Source organism: Ursus arctos, unplaced genomic scaffold (assembly GCF_023065955.2).
Source record: "Ursus arctos isolate Adak ecotype North America unplaced genomic scaffold, UrsArc2.0 scaffold_14, whole genome shotgun sequence".
Taxonomy (NCBI): Eukaryota; Metazoa; Chordata; class Mammalia; order Carnivora; family Ursidae; genus Ursus; species Ursus arctos.
The window spans coordinates 40,343,596-40,362,630 of record NW_026622808.1 but is presented as its reverse complement, the minus strand read 5'-3'; the positions used below and the strand labels follow the sequence as shown (position 1 = coordinate 40,362,630).

Genomic DNA, 19,035 nt, shown 5'->3' with positions numbered 1-19,035 from the left:
ATTAGCAGTGATCGCGAGTTAGAGTGATTCCAGGTTTTCCTGCTCCTCTCTCCTGTGATTACTGTCTCCCCAGCAGCCCTCCCCCCAACCCCAGTCTGGATGCTTCCCAGAGGCAAAGGACCGGTAGAGGTTTTTCTTTCTGCGTCCTGCTGTGCCCCAGTGCTTAGATCATGGTGGGCACTTAAAAACATGGATGGAAAACAAAGCGAATCAATGCTTCCTGTACAACCTGAACCCTCCGTGCCTGCCCATAAATACCTCCCGGGCAGACCGCCAGAGAATCCAAAGTCCCACCGTTCAACGTCACTCCGGGAATTAAGAAACTCTGTCAGGGGGCGCTGAGAAAACAGTAATAATCTCAAGTTACAAATACTCGGTGCTTCACAGCTTACTGAGAGCTTCCCTTTACAGCCTGTGAATTATAGACAAGGGAAGGGAAGCCGACAGAGGTGAGGTAACTCCGAGTTCCATCTGGAGGTTCGGAGCCCAGGCCTCGGGACTCCAGGTGGCCGCTGTGGGGTTCGCTGGCTCACAGTGAACTGGGTGCGCGTGGTCCGGGCACCGGGCTCTGGAATGGGGGCCCGGACAGGCGGGGAGAGGAAGAGCCAGGCTCAGCCGCTGACAGTCCCTGAGGAGTCCCCTCAGGTGGCCCGGGCACTGGCACAGTGGGTCACACCCCCCTATTTACGAGACCCCGCCCGCAGGCCAGGCCCTGTGCTAAGCTTTAGCACTTAGAGGCCCCTGGGCCCTTGGAGTTTACCCTGTAGTGGGGGAGACAGCAATAAACAACATAAGTGAGCAAATTATCTTGTATGTTAGGAGAAAAAGTAGAGCAGAGGGAGGGGGTTGGGAATGCCTGGGGAGGGGGGCTCGGGATTTTAAAGAGGTCAGTCAGGTGGACCTCACCGAGGGTGATATTGAGGAAAGGCTTGAAGGAAATAACGAGGGAGCCAAGAGGACACGCGGGGAAAGAGTGTTCCAGAAGAAGCGTTTGAGGCAGAGGCTACAACCTCGCATAGGTGGGCTGTGGGGGGAGTCCAGGCCCAGCAAGGAGGCCGCAGCAGTCGAGTGTGGGGCAGGAAGACAGGAGGCCAGCTAGGCAGCCTTGCAGGGGTCCAGGGACCAGGGGAGAGGGGCTCCTTGAATGTGCCAGGCCCCTTGTCAGCACCCCCATGGCCCTGCCACCCACTCAGGGGGTATCGGTTTGGAAGCCTGCATACAAACCCCACTTGCCGCTTGTGGCTACATGACCTTACAGAGTCCCCTTCCTGACCTCCCTGTAAGACGGGATAGTAAGAAACGTATCTGCAGTATTGTGGTGGCTGCCTGCGGGAAAGATAGACCACGTGCCTCCTGACAGCTAGGCAGCGTGGGACAGTGGAGCTGGCCACCCAGGCACTTGGGAGGGGGACTTTGGGGCAAATAAGGCATTGCTCCTACTGTCTACTCTAACAGCACCCAGTGGGGCAGCAAAGGGGCACTCTGTTTCTCCAGGGGGGTGGGTTTGCTGCCGTCAGGAAGGCTCTTGGAGGAGGGGTCCCTGGAAGCTGGGTCTCACTAGGAACACGGGGGAAAGCAGCAGAGGCAAAGGGGAGGAGGAAAGGGAGGGGAGGAGCTGATCCAGGTTAAGGGGCAGGGATGGGCTGGGAGCATGGACTCTCCCCAACAAACAGTGGGCACCAAGGGGCAGATTCCAAGCAGGGGCCGGGACGAGGTGACTGCAGTTGAAGAGCTCAGCCGGGCAGCCAGAAGAACAGATAAGCGGGCCACTGAGGCCAGGTGAGAGATGGTGGTGTTGAGGGGGACAGGCATGGGGCAGGAACAAATGGATTTGAGACACTCAAGAAGTAGAAAGGAGCCTGCCTGGTGGTTGCCTTGCTGTGGGGGAACAGGGGCTTCTGAGAGTCTGAGGGTTTGCTGAAGGACACAGGTCCACCCTGGCTGCGGGGGGACACACAGAGGTCCCAGGGGGAGCAGTTCCCAGGCCAGAAGCAAGCTTCTTCCCCCCAGCTCTGAGGTACCCCTCAAGGCTCACGGAAATGGGCTGAATGAGCCCAGGACTCAAGGGACCAGGTGAATGGGACCACAGGTCCCTGGAGTGAGGCCCCCCCCCCCCCGGCAGGGCCATAGTGTGACAGAGCATGTGCTCTGCGGTCAGACCCTGTCCAACTCCTGGCCGCCTCCAGCTGTGTGTTTGTGACGTGAACTGACCTTGTGAGAACTCCCGCAGGCAACCCTGTCTGTCATACAGGTTGCAGTGGACAGAGCTCGAGCCCTGTGACTGGATCCTGCCCGAAGCTCGACAAACAGGTACTGCACTACCATTCATGGAGCAATGACTGTGGGCATGGCCAGCCGAGTGCCCACAGAGGAGGAGGCGGGGGTGCAGTGGCGCTCAAATATTCCAGGGGAGCTGCTGTCCCACACTGAGCAGCCGCTGGCTGATGCTCAGCTCTGGGCGCTTCCTCCCGCGCACAGGTTCTCAGCACCACCCAAGGCTCAGAGCCCCTCAGCCAGAAGTATCTCTCCTCAGGCGCCAGGCAGCTCCAGGCTAGGATGGGCAGCCCGGTGCACCGAGTGTCCCTGGGGGATACCTGGAGCAGGCAAGTGCATCCCGACATAGAGAGTGAGAGGTACATACCGTCCTTCAACGTGGAACGGCTCATCAACATCCTGAATGGAGGTCCCCAGAACACTGCACTCCGGAGGAAAGTCGGTAAGAGGAAGCTGAGGAATGGAACATCTGCTCTGTGCCCATATGCTTTTCTTAGAAGGAGAGTCCTTCACTGGTGGTCCCACCTTCAATGACAAATTTTGCTCTCAAAATTCCACTGTTAGAGATTCATTCCTTTGGACTGCAAAGACACCTTTAACAAGTCCGTATTCCCTGAGCCCATCTGAAGGATAGAAAAGTCTTAGGCAGCAGAAGACCTGGAGGCTGGTCTTTATTCTGCCACTGCATGGCTTTGTAACCTTGAGCAAGTCACCTTCCCACCTTGGGTGCTCAGTCATTACATCTGTAAAATGCCAATAATGTCTGACTTCCTTTCCATGTCCACAAGGCAAGAGGGTGGAAAGCTCTGAAGGTGCCAGGAGCCTCACTCTGGTCTCTAAGCCCTCTGTTTTCTGTCTCTGGAAGAGAGCATCATCCACAGTGACCCAGAGTTTAGCCCGAAGGATAATTATTTCATGACGCAGAATGAACACTACGTGGCTGCTGTTCGGAAGACATTTCACCTCCAGAAAATAGCAAAGCGCCTGGGCTGGTCGGAAAACAGCCCTGAATTCTATTACGCTTACAGGTACTCGTTCTCAGGGCAGCCCCACCAGAGAGGAGTTCACCTGGGATCACCTGGAGAGCCTTAACACCATGAGCGATTTTCCCCACCTTTAAAGGCCGTAGCTGTTGGGAAGGCAGGGTGGCAGATGCCCCTTCCCTTTTGCACCCTGCCAGGCTGACGGTACCGGGGTCCCTGTCTCCAGCGGGCTACTCAACCACCGTGTCTTTCCCCGACAGAGCCCTTTCTGGAGAACTGGCCTTTAATCTACACAGAGTGTTCCAGAAATCCCTCAGGAGCCTGGGCTCAGAGGAGCAGATTGCCAAATGGACCCCACTCTGCAACGAGTTCCAGATCATTGCATCATATGCCCAGACGGAACTGGGGCACGGTGAGCCAGGGTTTCTGCGTGCATGGTTCCAGAGAGCCCACTCCCCCCGCCGTAGTCAGAGATTGCGTAGTTCGTATGGAAACACTCCAGCAGGTGGCAGTCAAGGGTCTCGGAGGAGAGGGTTCCTTTTTCTAGTTTATGCAAACACACCATATGAGCTAGCGAGCTAGCGTGCGTGGGGCAAGTTGTTCCTTCTGGAAATGTCAGCAAGCATCCCTTGTCACGGACTGGCCATGTGTCCCCCACACAGCCCACGGGTGAAAGACGAGAAGTGCCTGTGAGTACAGCTGGGAGCTAGCCCGCCTCCAGATGGGTCTGGTACCTGGCAGTTCCCAGCCCACCAGGACACTGCTCCCCGGTGAGATTCCTATCCTGACTCCCTGCCTCACGAACTCCCCTCCTTGATTCCCAGGGACGTATCTTCAGGGCCTGGAGACCGAAGCCACCTATGATACGGCCACCCAGGAGTTTGTGGTGCACAGCCCCACGTTCACGGCCACCAAATGGTGGCCTGGGGACAGTGAGTATCCATCCACTCCCCCAGCCCTATCTGTCCCCAAGGAGAAAAAGTCGGGCAGTGGAGTAGCACTGGCTCTGAGGTCCACCAGACCTCAGGCGGATTCCCTGTTCTAGGCTGGTGACCTTGAGCGAATCCATTCACGATCTCAAACTTCAGGGTCTCACTCTGTCAACAGGGGGGATGGGAAGAATTTCATCCATGAGTGGCTGAGAGGCCCCAACTTTGAAATAGCTGAGGAAACCCACCCAGCCTGTGGGGGATGAGGGCCAAGACCTCTCTCACACGCACCCTGCCCCCACACAGACACACACGTGCACACACACATCACATACACACAGCCTAGTCCCAGGAACTCTCGCCTCCCAAGTTAGTGATTAAGCTCGCCAACCCATCACCCAGTTCACAGACCACCGCCCCTGCTTCAGACACCCAGAAAGGCTCAGCCACAGTCCGGCCACCGGCGCCACCCTGCCCCCTGTGGCCACCAGGTGGCGACCGCATCGCGCTTCCCCCGGGGCTCCGGGATTGCCCAAAAGGGGGCTCCCGCCAAGGCCCTCTTCCCGGGATGTGAATACACCTGTGAGGGCACGTCTGTGACACTTCAGGACCCATTTGGTGAATGCTTCCACGGGGGAGAAAAAACAATGAATGCCAAGAGTACAACTAAGCAGAAAGAAACAGGCCAAGGATAAGCAGAGAGGGAGAAAGACTGAGACAGAGGGAAGTCAGAGAAATAAGGGATGGAGGAGAGAGCAACCAGAGAGGAGAGGGAGGGAACGGATGACTGCCGTCGGAATGGCAGAAAAAAGAAGCCAGCCTTGGCAATCAGGCGGGCTTGAAATCCCAGCTCCGCCCCCTCCAGGCTGGTGACCTTGAGGGCCTCGCTGGCCTCTCTGAGCCTCAGCTTCCTTATCTGGACAATGGGGCTCATCATACCCACCCTGCAAGAACTGGAAAGCACCAGCACGGGAGCCAGCAGATAAATGGTAATTATCTGTATTCATTATTATTAGGTGGATGATAGAGTGATTCATTTACAGGTTTTTGAGGACAGAAAAAAAGAGAAAACAACTTGCTCATTTCACAGTGCTTTTTGCAAAACACTGTTAGATTTGTTTGGTTCTTTGGGAGCAGTTCCCCCTCTCTGGGATCAGTGACTCTTTGAGGCTCCTGGGATGGGGGGGGGGGCAGCGATGCACACCTTTCCCTGTGATCAGGGATCAGTTTTCTCACCACGGACCCTAACATACATACCCCAGCAGCTCTGACGTAAAGATTCCAAAGAAAATGACTCAAGGGCACACACCGCAGCCAGAAGACTGCAGAAGAACCAAATTTTTAAAGATGCCAAGCTTTTCCAGATTGTTCCATTTAGGCTATTTTCATTAAAATCCATAACCTTTGTCAGCTTTGCCTTTGGAAGGGGAAGCACCTAGAGGGTGTGGAGGGCTTTGCAACCCTCAAGATCGCCAGCAGCCTCCCTGAGCCTCCCTACCCCATGCCTGTGTATTGTAGGGTGGTTGCTCCACACATGTAACCTTTAGACAGAACCCCCTGCACCTCCAGCCACCAAATCGCTGCCCATAAAGCCCTCCAACCCAGTGCACTCCAGAGCCAGACACTCCTATGAAAGCTCTCAAGACTGTTGCAGTCATTTCCAAGGATGAGTCAAGGCCATGTGAGTCAAGGGGTATCCTCAAAAAGCATCACTTTGTTGCCCTGGATGCTACCCCCTCCTCTGCCTGGCTCTCCCTGCCCTGTGTAAACCCCCTGGAAATACCCGCTACCCTTCAGGCCCCTTGTGCATCCTCCCCTGACCTTTACTGTTTTAGGCAGACCAAACAAACCCCATCCTGGCTTCATGGGGTGCCTGCCCTTCCCCGTGCCATCACACTGGTCCTCCTAACCCATTACAGATTGGACCCACATCCAGATTCCTGGTAGGGAGAGTTAGCTTGCCTGCTCCATACCACAGGGCCTCCTACACCAGAGATCATGTGGCACCTCTCCTTTCTCCAACTTCAGTGGGACGGTCAGCCACCCACGCTTTGGTCCAGGCCCAGCTGATCTGCTCAGGAGCCCGGCGGGGCATGCACGCCTTCATCGTGCCTATCCGGAGCCTTGAGGACCACAGCCCACTGCCAGGTAAGCCCCGGTGGCTCCCAGGACCACTGCCAGGAAGAGACTGCACCAGGCCTCCCCATCCTGAGGCCCCGGAGGTTATGGGAGAAGCTGGGACATGTCTCCCTTGGGCAGAGAGGAGTCCAGTTGGATAGACCTGGTGCTAACTGGCTGGGTGAACTTGGGCAAGATTCAGCACCTGTCTGACCTTGGCTCGGTCACCTGCAAAACAGGTGTAATAACCCATGTGACAGGCTGCTGTGAGGCTCAGGGGAGCTGGAACATGGGTTGGGGAGCAGGGGGTACCTGGCACACCTCAAGCACATGGCTGATAGACATTCCCATCTCCATATCTTTCTAGGAGTCACCGTTGGAGACATCGGGCCCAAGATGGGCTTTGACTCCACAGACAACGGCTTCCTGCGACTGGACCACGTGCGGGTCCCTAGAGAGAACATGCTGAGCCGCTTTGCACAGGTGGGGGTCCTGGGGAGGGTGCAAGCCTGCACTGCCCAGCGAGGGGTAGCAGTCCTGCAGGTTGCTGCTGGCTCTGGGTCTTCCTCTAAAGAGCAGAGTTTGGGGTACCCCACCCCAGAGAGGCTCTGGTACCCCACAGATCTGGGTAAAGCCCCAGTTAAGGAGCTGTGTGATCTTGGGCGAGTCGCTTGACCTCTCTGAGCCTCAGAGTTCTCCTGGGTAAATGCTCAGAGCTTCATGGGGTGGCAGAGCAGTCATAGGGTCGGTGGCAAGACGATGTGAGAAGAGGGGAGGGCTGAGGGTGACATGCATATTTCGCTACAGTGAGGCCCGGACAACCAGTCACTGACCAGACACCAGCCGAGTGCTTGAGGAAGTTCTGGAGTCCCCGTCTTGCCAGGCATTCCCTTTAGCTATGGATTTGGGGGAGGTCCTGGGTGTCCCAAGAGAGGCGCTGCGAACCCAGGCACCTGAGGCAGGGGCTGGCCAGCAGAAAGCATGGGTGCGGGTAACAACCGGCGCGCTCCAGTGGGCCATCAGCCCCCCGCTCCAGGTGAGCGGTCTGAGGCCTGTGAGCCTGGAGGCGAGGCAAGCCCACAGTTATGGTGTAGGACAGGCTGGGGAGCCTAGGCTCAGACCCGGCGCCTGTCTTCGGTCCACCAGGTCTTGCCAGACGGCACCTACCTCAAGCTCGGATCACCGCAGACCAACTACTTTTCCATGGTGGTGATACGGGTGGATATGCTGCTGGGCGAGGTCATACCCCTGCTGCAGAAGGCCTGTGTCATCGCCGTCCGCTACTCCGTCATCCGCCGCCAGTCGCGCATCCGGCCCAAGTAAGGGGCACCCACAGCTGACCATGACACACAGGACTACTCTCCATCCCACAGTGTCTGCCCCCGGACGCCACCCCCTGCCAGAGTGGAGTGCCGGGAATACACGTTACCCCCGCAACACACACGCAACTTCTGCCCAGACCCGGCCCGTCTGGGCCCGTCTGCGACGTCTCCATCGGGCTCCCTCTAACCCTGGCCGACCTATGTCTGTCAGTGTCTGGGTTTCTGTGTGATCTTCGGCCCTGTACCATTAGATCTGACTCAGATCTGTCTGTCCGAGTCCAGCTCGGCTGTGACTGGCTGAGTGTGTCTGGGTTGTCAGCTGGTTGCCAAAAGGTGGGTGATCGTGGCTCCTGAGTTCTGTCAGGGTGTGAGTGATCGTGTCTGAGAAAGCCCAGCTGTCACATTGGACAGTGGATGGCGTGGGTTCCGTCTGGCTGTGACTGTCAGCATCCCCGTGCGGTATGGCCAAGTCCGGATGGGTTCTGTGGTATGTGGCTGTGTCCAGCTAAGGCTCCCTCGGCTCCATGGGGCTAAATAGCTCACTGTGCTCTCTGTTGTTGTTTAAATATTTAAGTAATCTTCACACCCAACGTGGGGCTTGAACTCACAACCCTGAGATCAAGTTCCGCATGCTTCTCTGACTGAGCCCGCCAGGCACCCCTGTACTCTGTTTTTTACCGTGTGTGATGTGTCCCCATGCATATGCGTGCCTGTGTAAACACAGGCACGGCTGCCAGCGAAAGGAAATACAGGACTGCTGGTTAAATTTGAATTTTAGGTAAACAGCAAATAATTTTTTAGAATGCATATGCTCCCAGTGGGGACATGTACCCAGGATGTGGCAGCACGGAGCTGAGCGTATGGTGCCAGTGTGGGAAGAGAGGGTACAGTCATGACTGAACTCATGGTGCTGAGGGGTGGGCTTCGACCCGGCAGTTCTTGTCCCAACTCTGCTAAGGGACCCTGGGCAAGTCCTTTGCTCACTCTGGGCCTCTGTTTTCTCACCTGAGAAATGGGAAGAGTGGGAGAACTTCCAGTGTAAGAATCCGGTGACACTTCATGCCGTGGGCTCAAGGATCCAGGAGTGCGGTGCGAAATGGACAGAGGGTCAGATGCCAGACAGACCTGGGGGACACACAGCTGGGCCGCACCACCTCTTTGTCCCTCAGCGTCCTCACCTACAACACGGGCATGACAGGAGCACTCTTTCAGGGCAGTGTGGACAGTGAAAGGCAACAAAGCAAGCCAGGCCCGTAGCCCAGGGTCCTTTTCCTCCGGCAAACGCAGGGCACTGCAACTGGCCTGGGTTTCAGAAACCCCCTGCTGAAAAAGTCTTCTCTGGAGGACAGGGGTGCTGGGGAAAAGGTGCTGCCGTTGAAGTCCCGTCCAGAGCCCAGTTCTCTGGGTTGCACAGGTGTCCCAAGGATGGTTATGATGTATGTGTCTGAGCCGCCTGGGTGGCTCGGTCGTTTAAGTGTCCGACTCTTGGTCTCAGCTCAGGTCATGATCTCAGGGTTGTAGGATCGAGCCCCATGTCGGGGCTCTGTGCTCAGTGGGGAGTCTGCTCGAGATTCTCTCTCTCCTCTCCCTCTGCCCCTACCCCCTCAAATAATAAATAAAATCTTTTTTTAAAAGATTTTATTTATTTATTTGACAGAGAGAGGCAGCAAGAGAGGGAACACATGCAGGGAGAGTGGGAGAGGGAGAAGCATACTCCCGCTGAGCATGGAGCCTGAAGCAGGGCTCAATCCCAGGACCCTGGAATCATGACTGAGCCAAAGGCAGACAGCTTAACAACTGAGCCACCCAGGCACCCCAAAATCTTTTTTTTTTTTTTAAGTGTCCAAATGAGGGTCTGCTGACCTAAGATTCTTCCAAACAGCCATGGGAGGCTTCTCATAGTCACGCTTTCTTTTGATCCATAAATAGTCATTCCGGTCCCCTTCGTGCTAGGCACAGCAACAGACAAGGCATATACAGTCCCTGCCTTGGGATTCCGTCAGACCCAAGTTCCCATCCTCAGAGTTACGGATTAGACTTGATGTACCTCCCAGCACATTGTATGTGCACCTGGACAGTGAAAGGTCAAGTTTCACATCAGCAGGGGTACAAGACCACAAGCCCTCTCTTGAAATCCTTGGGACCCAATTTGTTGGAATTCAGAACTTTCCAGATGTTGGCAAGATAATATGGTGCATAGGCTGTAATTTTGTACACTTCCCCCATAAGGGGCAGCACCCATAAGCAAACATGTCAGTATCTCTACAGAGAAATGTGTAGATATTCATGTTAGATGGAATTTTAAGATTATTACTAACCTCATACCAGTTCAGATCAAGTTTTGGGTTGAGTTATATAAAAAAAACCTCAGTTTTTAAGTCTTTTATGGCCCTGGGGATATGGGAAGGTGGAAGGGGCATGTAGCAATCTTCTAAACCTTCTGCTTTTCTTCCCCTCAGCGATCCAGAGGCAAAAATCCTGGACTACCAGACACAGCAGCAGAAACTCCTTCCTCAGCTGGCCACAGCCTATGCATTCCACTTCCTGGCGAGCAACCTCTCGGAATTCTTGCACAGCTCCTGTGACGCCATTCTGAACAAAGACTTCAGCCACCTGCCTGAGGTACGTGCTGTCTGCTGGGGGGCAGGAGCTGGGAAAACGGCTGAAATTGTTCTGCCCAATGGGAAGCAACCCCGCTCCTGTTCCCATGGGCTCCTCTTACTCCCTCCCGCAGCCGTCCAATATCCCAGGACGTCCAGGGCGAACTATACCCGGCATATAAATCCACCTACATCTGGCCTCTAGAAAGCTCCAAAAATGCTGGAGGGAATAATCACACATAATACATAGAACACAAGAGCGCAATCCCTGGTGTGTATTTGAAACCTAAAAAGCTCTGAAAAATTACAGTCATTGAGAACACATTTGCTGGCATGGTATGAACTGAATTGATCTGATTTATCCCACTGGATGTGTATACATTTTGCAGCAGAAATACTAATGAGTTTGATCACTAAGGCTGCCCCAGACTTTTCTGGGTATTATATATAATCTACCTTCAATGCCCTGCTTTAGCTTTCTGAAATACAAAAAATACTGATTCCAAAACACATCGGGCCCCAAGGGTCCCAGATGAAGGACTCTGGGCTTAGATATACATTAAGTTTTAGTCCACTAGACCCTGTGATTTATAAGCATTGCTTCATTAATCCTTCCAATTGTGCTACTGGCACCATTTACATTTCCATTTTACAGATTAGGAAAGTGAAGCACAGGGGCACCTGGGTGGCACAGCGGTTAAGCGTCTGCCTTCGGCTCAGGGCGTGATCCTGGCGTTATGGGATCGAGCCCCACATCAGGCTCCTCCGCTATGAGCCTGCTTCTTCCTCTCCCACTCCCCCTGCTTGTGTTCCCTCTCTCGCTGGCTGTCTCTATCTCTGTCGAATAAATAAATAAAATCTTAAAAAAAAAAAAAAAAGGAAAGTGAAGCACAGAGAGATTAAGGAACATGACCTTCCTCCCAAGGACTTAAAAGTCTGAAAGACGGGAGCGCCTGGGTGGCTCAGTCGTCGGGCATCTGCCTTTGGCTCAGGGCGTGATCCCAGAGTCCTGGGATGGAGCCCCACATCGGGCTCCCCTGCTGGGAGTCTGCTTCTTCCTCTCCCACTCCCCCTGCTTGTGTTCCCTCTCTCGCTGGCTATCTCTCTGTCAAATAAATAAAATCTTAAAAAAAAAAAAGTCTGAAAGATGGGTAAGGGCTTTCAAGAACCAAAAGCTCAAACTAGGTCTGCTACCTGGCAGCCCCTCCTACAACCCAGGCCAGTGGGTTGATGGTGGACCTCCACAGTCACAGGCCGGCTCTCCAAAAACTCCACTTGCCAGCAAAATCCATAACTCCTGGATGATGGTGAGCCCAATCCAGGAAGCACCCTCTTCCCGAGATCCTGGAGACACTGGCCTGGACAGTTTTCCTTTGTTTTTACTGCCCCTACAGCTACATGGCCTCATCGTATGACCTTGGGCAAGTCACATAACATCTCTGAGTCTCAGCCTTCTCTCTCATAAAGTTGCAAGCCTAGGAAATCATTCTTACCTCACAGGTTGTCATGGGCATACAGCAGGTGCTCAATGAGTGGGTTGTTCCTGGAGGGATCTCTTCCTCACCCTGATCCCCTGCCCTTGCAGCTTCACGCCCTGAGCGCAGGAATCAAGGCCATGGTGTCAGACTTGTGCCTCCAGGGGACTGAGCTGTGCCGCCAAGCCTGTGGCGGCCACGGCTACTCGAAGCTGAGCGGCCTGCCCTCACTGGTCACCAAAGTGACAGCCTCCTGCACCTACGAGGGTGACAACACCGTGCTCTATCTGCAGACGGCCAGGTGAGGCCCCTGCGTGAGCTGAAGCAGCGCGCGATGCCCACGGCGGGAGCAGACCCCGGGCAGCGCCGTGCAGAGACCCACCGACACGCACGGCCTGCCTCCGGTCCGTCCAGAGCTGTTCGTAGGCGGGACAAGAGCACAGCTGTCCGGTGCTTCACCTTCTTCAGGGGCTCGCACAGCTCTCGGGAAAACGCCGCCCTGCACCTGCCCCACGGGGTCCTCGCGGCCTGCCCCACCCCCTCCCCGCCTCCTTCCCCAGCTGGTCCCGGTTCCTCTCTCCCATGGCCGCTCACCCGAGCTTCCCTGCCGCGAGGACTCTGCCCCAGCCTGCTGGGCCTGCTGTAAGCAGCTCCTCTCATCTCTCAGCTCCCCGCTTAGATGCCAGCCCAGACCGAACGCGAGTTGCACCGGCCCCACCCAACACAATCCGAGGGGCTCTTCTCTGTGAGCCAAAGTTTTGAGGGCCTTGCTCACGGTCCATCCCGGGCTTAGCACAGGGCCTGCCCGCGGAGGCTCTCACCTGAGAGGCAGGAAGGAAAGCAGGGTTTGCCTCCCCGCAACTGGCAGTTTTCACAAATCTTCTATCAGGTGACTATTATTAGAGATGGAGAAACTGAGGCCAAGGGAGGTGAAGTAACCTGTACAAGCATCATAGAAGTCTCAGCCGAGTTGCCCTGGGAATCCAGGGTTGGCTGAGCCTATAACCACTGGGTCATCAGAGGAAAGAAGCCCGGAGTCACCTATAACTCTCCACTCATGTTAGCATTCTTACACCTATCCTTTCTCAAGAAAATTTAATTTCCACCGTTACTGTACAATTCAGCATGAATCCCCAAATCCCAAGATCCTAACCAGAAGAAAAGATTCTGTTTGCTCAGATACCAAAAAGGTTTATGTTCAGGATCTGAGTGTCTGCCCAGCTCTGCAGCTCCAGCCTCCTTTCCCTGTGGAAGAAACTACAGCCTCGGGGTGCATTTTCTTGAGGGCCTCAAGGCAGGCGGGCTCCGGGGGGCTCTGGAGTGGGGATGACCATCAGGAGGGGCCAGGCAGGAGTCTGCATGGCCCTGGTTCTCCCACAGGGAGTATAAGAGAGCATGTTTCTGGGCAACAGGGGTGCTGGGCTGTCCCACAGGGCTCCACACTGCTTACCTGCTTCCATCTCCCCTCCTCCCCACCCAGGTTTCTGGTGAAAAGCTATCAGCAAGCTCATCCAACCCCAGGCTCCACACTGCAGAGGTCTCTCCCTCAGTCTGTTGCATACCTGGCCACAACTGACCTGGCCAGATGCCCAGCCCAGAAAGCAGCTGACTTCCTCCGTCCGAAACTCTATACCATGGCCTGGGCACACGTGGCAACCAGGTGAGCAAGAAATTGGCCATTCCACCGGGGGGCAGGCTCCTTCCCACACTAGGGCCTTTGGGATGGGATGGGCGAGCATTCGTGGATACTCCTCTGAAAAGCGCCCCCTTCCCCAGCCTCAGTCCTCTCAGTTCCTGCCGCCATGGGCAGAGAAGGGGAAGCCACATCCATGAGCCACCATCACTTCCCCATCCTGGGCAACCTAGTAGAAGGACATCACCCCTCTGGCCAGTGCAAGGAAGTGTTTCTATCTTTTCTTTTTTAGGAGTTTTTTTTAAAAAAGATTTTATTTATTTATTTATTTGTTTGTTTATTTATTTATTTATTTGAGAGAGAGTGAGAGCACAAGCAGGAGAAGGGCAGAGAGAGAAGCAGATTCCCCGCTGAGCAGGGGCTTGATCCCAGGACCCTGAGACCATGACCTGAGCTGAAGGCGCTCAACCAAGCCACCCAGGCGCCCCCAAATATTTCTGTCTTTAGGTTCTTACTGTGATTTGCAATGCAAATGAATGTGCCCATTTGTAAATACCACAAAGGTATCAGTATGTAAATACTGATAAATAATAAAGTAAATACCAATACTGTATTTAAAATAGTCTACAAACAAAAAATAATTTTCAAAAAAACACAACTACATCAAGGGATAGGATTAGTTTCTTGCCAGGGTCTATCTAGTGGACTCCAGGGAACACAAACAGGGCCAGGGACTCACGTATTCTCTCGTTCAGCAAAGACCGTCGGATACCTCCTGTGCGTCAGAAATGTCCAGACATGCCAAGGGCAGGGAATAAAAAGAGGTCCTGGCCAAACACAAACACTGTCACAGAACAGAGAGAGAGACTGAAGTATCTAAGAAATTCCTTCTGACACTCTCCCCAACTAAAACACCAAAACAACCCGGAAGAAATATATTCAGCATATAAAAAGAGGTCTTATACCCCAACCTGTGGTCCAAGGGATGGTTAAGAATTATTCAAGATCACAAGCAACTTTGAACATTCATTTATTTATTCCACAAATACTAAGTGCCTACAGTGCACCAGGCACTATTCTAGGCACTAGGGATCTATCAGTAAACCAGTCATAAAAAGCCCAGGCCCTGGGGTGCTGGGGTGGCACAGTCGTTAAGCATCTGCCTTCGGCTCAGGGCGTGATCCCGGCGTTCTGGGATCAAGCCCCATATCAGGCTCCTCCGCTAGGAGCCTGCTTCTTCCTCTCCCATTCCCGCTGCTTGTGTTCCCTCTCTCACTGGTTGTCTCTGTCAAATAAATAAAAATAAAATCTTGCTAAAAAAAAAAAAAGCCCAGGCCTTACAGAATTAACATTTTACTTGGGGGAGGTGGCGAGTGCCCAATAATGCTGCTCAGGGTAATTAAAATGTCATTATATTGATTTTTGCTTAGAACTCAATGTGACATCTACTTATCTACTCCCTGACAAGAAAAAATAAATATTGCTTAATAGACAGTGTGTTTTGCATAGAAATTCCAAGGGTCACGAGTGGATGGGCAGGGAACAGAAAATAAAAGAATAAAGGTTAAGTCAATGGCAAATGACCGATTTAGTGGTTTGGAGAACAAGAGTTTGTTTAGTTTTCTTTTCTTTTCTAGCCTTTTAAGGTCCCTTAGGTAGAACGTGGAACAGGCAGAGGTGACTGACAGGCGTGACGAAAACCTGGACAGCCTTCACACGAAACCCACTGTCCTCGCTCAGCCTGAAGCAGGTTAACAGAATGGCCTGAAAACACTGGCAGCAGGATGGGGTCTGCATTAGGAAGGGGGTCAGTGCCGGCCTAGAGCCTTGAGGCTTTACAGCTCAGAGGTGAAGACGGCTCCACCCCTTAGTAGCTGTGTGACCCCGGACCAGTTAAGTGAGCCACTCTGGGACTCAGTTTTCCCCACTGTAAATTGGGAATGCCGACCCTTTAAAGGGTTAAAGAGATAATGTATAGTAAACATTTAGCTTTGCAACACAAACCAACAGTCAACGAATGGGAATAATGCATTTCTACTTCTGAGGGATCCCCAGGAGACCAGACTCCATCAGTCTCTTCCCTAGTCAGGAAGGTGAACCTTTTTTTCTTTGGCCTTCAGGCTCGTGAAGAACTCCGTGAATCACTTACAGACTCTGATGCAATCCGGGGCTGACTGGGATGAGGCATGGAACCGGACCACGGTCCTACACCTCCAGGCTGCTAAGGTGAGCTGCCCGTCAGCTGAAGCCCCAGCCCCTTTCAGGGACCCGTTTTGTTTCCCCAGCAGGCCACCTTGCTGTGAAAATCTGAGCTCTGCCATTATTCCCCAGCCCTGCTCAGTGGCTGCCCTCATTTCACTTCCAAGGCTTTCGTCCAGGGTATTTTAATTAAAGGACTTAACTCCAAAGCAATCTTGCTGACAGCTCTTAGGGAAAAATGTAATGAGGCAGTGTCATTGGATTTGCTTCAGGTTGTTCAAAAATTTCCTCCCAGATAGAAAAGCAGGTCAAGTCTCCCCTTAGCCCCACAGGCAATCCTTAGATGTCTGATTCAATTTCTGCTATGTTTTGTGTTTGTGCATAATTCCCATTCAGTCAGCAAATATTTGAGCGCCCGCTCAACACCAGGTATTGGGCTGGGGGCTGGGGGCTCCGTGGTGCCCTTACACAGTGCAGTCAAGGCAGCACTGTTTCGGGGAAACTTAGGCTGCTACGGGATCCCAGAGAGGTGCGGCTCTACCCGGCGTGAGGATCAGAAATGCTTCCCAGAAGGAGCACAGGGGCCAAGACTTCAAGGATGAGCTGAAATTAGCCAGGCAAAGGGTACAAGCTGTGGTTTGGGAAACAAAGGTTTCCTGGCAAAGGCAACAGCAGCAGGTAGAAAAGAAGAGGCAAGAAAAGGCATAGTGCTTGCAGAAATGCAAATTCTCCCAAGGAGGAGCTAAAGGAGGAAGACTGAACCCAGGACAGGAAGGCAGGTAGGGGAGGAGAAAAGACAGGCAAGGCCTGGGACCTAGTGCCTCACTGTGAGCTGTTTGGTTTTGTTCTCATTGCAATGGGAAGCCTTTGCAGACTTTGTACCATGGGAGAGAGGTGATCAGTTTCATCGTAGAAGAATCATGCAGGTTGCCTGGGGAGCAATGGACTGGAGTCGAGGCCGGCTAGGAGCAGGCAGCAACAGTCTGGGCAAGGGCTGAGGGTGGTGCCAATCCTGAACTTGGCAGAGGGCATGGAGAAAAGTGGGTGGCTGCAGACGTATGAAGGGGGTAGAAGATAGCTACAGGCTTCAGAGAGTAACAGGATGGGAAAGAGGTTGACTCCTGAGCTCTAGCTTAGGCAGCTGAGAATCTGGCCCTACTTACAGCTGGAAAACCAAGGTGAACCCTTCCATCCTCAGGCATCAGGCCCAGAAATTGGCAGGAAAGCCTGAGGAGTGCTCTGGGGCAGCCCTCACAGCGCAGGCTGGGCGTAAGCGCCACCTGGTGACCCGCCCCTTCTACCACATCAGCTGGTGCTGGTCTTAACGTGGCCACCGTCCACTGGGCAGAGTCCACGGCAGGAGCACTCCCCGCTGTGCTAAATGTCCTATCAACACAGAGGAGGGTGAGCCCAGGCTGTGTCCTCCCCAGACTACCACAAAAGGAGCCACAGCTGCCCATTATGCATCCATTTTCCAAACCTCATTTAATACATACCACCCTGAGGGTGAGAGTAGCATAATCTCCATTTTAAGGATGAGGAAACAGAACTCAAAGGAATTAAGTCCCAGAGATAGAAAATAGTTAAAATGCTCTGCTTTGCTTTCCTTTCCCTCACAGATGCAAGCTGTGTCCTCACAGAGCCACTGTGTGTGAGGGAGGGAGGTGATCCCCAAGTTCTAGGCGCACCAAGGGTGGGGAGCTCCACCAGCCTAGAGGAGAGCAAGTCCCTTCTCCTCCAGCCATTGTAAGCTGAAGAAGACTGGCTTCCTGGGGAGATGGTGCCCAAGCTGACTCTCCAGAGTCATAAGGGACAGGGAAATCTGCAATTTCTGAGCTTCGGGCTTTGGAAGAACCATCTACTCTATGGAAACCTTAAGCACCCACCAAGTCCCATCTAGAAACCATAAATATGCAGGTAGAGAGTGACAGCAACACAAGGGAAGCGGGGAACAGTGGCAGAGTGATGGCTTAAGTTCTGTTCCCAGCTCTGTGCATGACCTGCCTCTCTATGTGACCTTCAGTGTCCTTCCTTCTCTGGGCTGTAACTTCCTGCTCTATAAAACAAAGGGGCATGGAAAAGACTTTTAGGCTCTGATAGGCTCTGGTCCTATTGTCTGAGACCCTGCTCAGGAGAGAGGTTCGTCTCTAGGACCATGGGAGCAAATGCTGTACTCATTCTAATCCAGCCTCAGTCTCTCATGGCTTTGACAACGCAGGGGAATGGTGAAGAGTACAGACGCTTAACCAGGAGATGGACTATTTTGGTGTGGCTCTTGTTACTACCACTTACTAGCCATGTGACCTTGGCCAAGGAATTCAATCCCTCAATGCCTCAGTCTCCTCACCTACAAAATGGAGCAAATAATAGTACCTGCATTTTAAGATTATTATGGAGATTAAATGAGTTCATACATGTAAAATTTAAAGATGCACCTAGCATGTAAACACTACGCATCCCACCCCCCACACCAAATTAGGCAGGAGGCAAGATTTGAAGCAGCACACACACTATGTAAGTAGAGTTCATTGTGTTCGGAGCATGGTGCCAAAGTTTGGCTCACCTTGTTACCGAAACAGAGGCCACAGGGGCCGGGGCCTTCAGGCAGCTCTTTCTCACTCCACTCCACAACCCATGGCCTTGAGAATTTAAGGATGTGGCCCTCAGATGAGAAAAGGGAAGCGGGGCCTGTCCAGTTTGAGCACCAAGGGCTGTGTGACTCAGCAGAGGCAGCAGGGCGCATCTGCTCCCCTTCTACACCCAAATGGTTCAAGCCCAGTGTGGCTGTGAGCACACCAGGTCCAGCTGGCAGAGCGGTGTTGTCAACCCCCGTGTGAGGCCTCCGTGCGGAAGGCAGATCCTTTCCAACTGAGAAATCTGATGGGGTCACTGCCCTGTTGAAGACTTCCGTGGCTCTCTGACCCCCACGGAAGGAAATCCCAACTGATGTGATCTGATGTGGGTCTTGGGACTGAACGGTCAAGAAAGAATTCCTGAGCCATTTTCGGTGCAAAAAAAAAGGTGGTTTTGTTAAAGCACAGGGACAGGACCAGTGGGCAGAAAAACCTGCCCTGGGATTGTGAAGAGCGATTGATTATATACATTTAAATTAGCGAGGGGTACAGGCAAAAGAAGTTTCCAAAAGGATTTTCATACGTTAAAGAAGACTTACTGGATCCTGGGGGCCCAGCTATTGTCAAGCTTAGGTTGTTTTTTCCTCTAGCAAGGCATTAACATTAAGACAGTTGGGGAGTTCCTGGAGGAAGATCATATTCTGTCTCAAGTATTTGTCAATGAGCTGCGAGTTATAAGGAAGTTTCACTTCATCTACATTCTTGTGCCTTTGATCCCCACTTCACCAGCCATGTTGATCACAGCCCTTCACGGGCCTGGGTCCGCGGTGCCACCCCACCTAACTCGTGCAGTTCTGTCATCACTTCATTATGCCCCAGGGGTGCAGTGGCAGATTGCTTGCAGCCTCCTGCAAGTACAGCCCTGTGCA

The 19,035-nt window shown here is 53.3% G+C and overlaps 1 protein-coding gene across 16 annotated transcripts in view; it reads left to right on the top strand.

The window, feature by feature from the left end:
• Positions 1-347: 347 nt before the first annotated feature.
• Positions 348-19,035, top strand: part of ACOX2 (acyl-CoA oxidase 2) — a 31,762-nt gene continuing 13,074 nt past the window's right edge. For 2 of the 16 annotated variants that reach the window (XM_048226504.2, XM_048226487.2), the window contains exons 1-13: positions 348-449; positions 2,252-2,310; positions 2,479-2,716; positions 3,140-3,302; positions 3,518-3,669; positions 4,082-4,189; positions 6,215-6,334; positions 6,672-6,787; positions 7,451-7,623; positions 10,086-10,248; positions 11,812-12,002; positions 13,182-13,361; positions 15,455-15,560. In XM_048226504.2, the coding sequence (XP_048082461.1) occupies positions 2,557-2,716; positions 3,140-3,302; positions 3,518-3,669; positions 4,082-4,189; positions 6,215-6,334; positions 6,672-6,787; positions 7,451-7,623; positions 10,086-10,248; positions 11,812-12,002; positions 13,182-13,361; positions 15,455-15,560 (1,632 nt within the window). In that variant the 5' untranslated portion in view covers positions 348-449; positions 2,252-2,310; positions 2,479-2,556. Of the gene's footprint in view, positions 1,780-2,230; positions 2,311-2,478; positions 2,717-3,139; positions 3,303-3,517; positions 3,670-4,081; positions 4,190-6,214; positions 6,335-6,671; positions 6,788-7,450; positions 7,624-10,085; positions 10,249-11,811; positions 12,003-13,181; positions 13,362-15,454; positions 15,561-19,035 lie in introns of all 16 variants that reach the window. The other 14 variants (XM_057311830.1, XM_057311828.1, XM_057311834.1 and 11 more) reach the window with 13 other exon arrangements.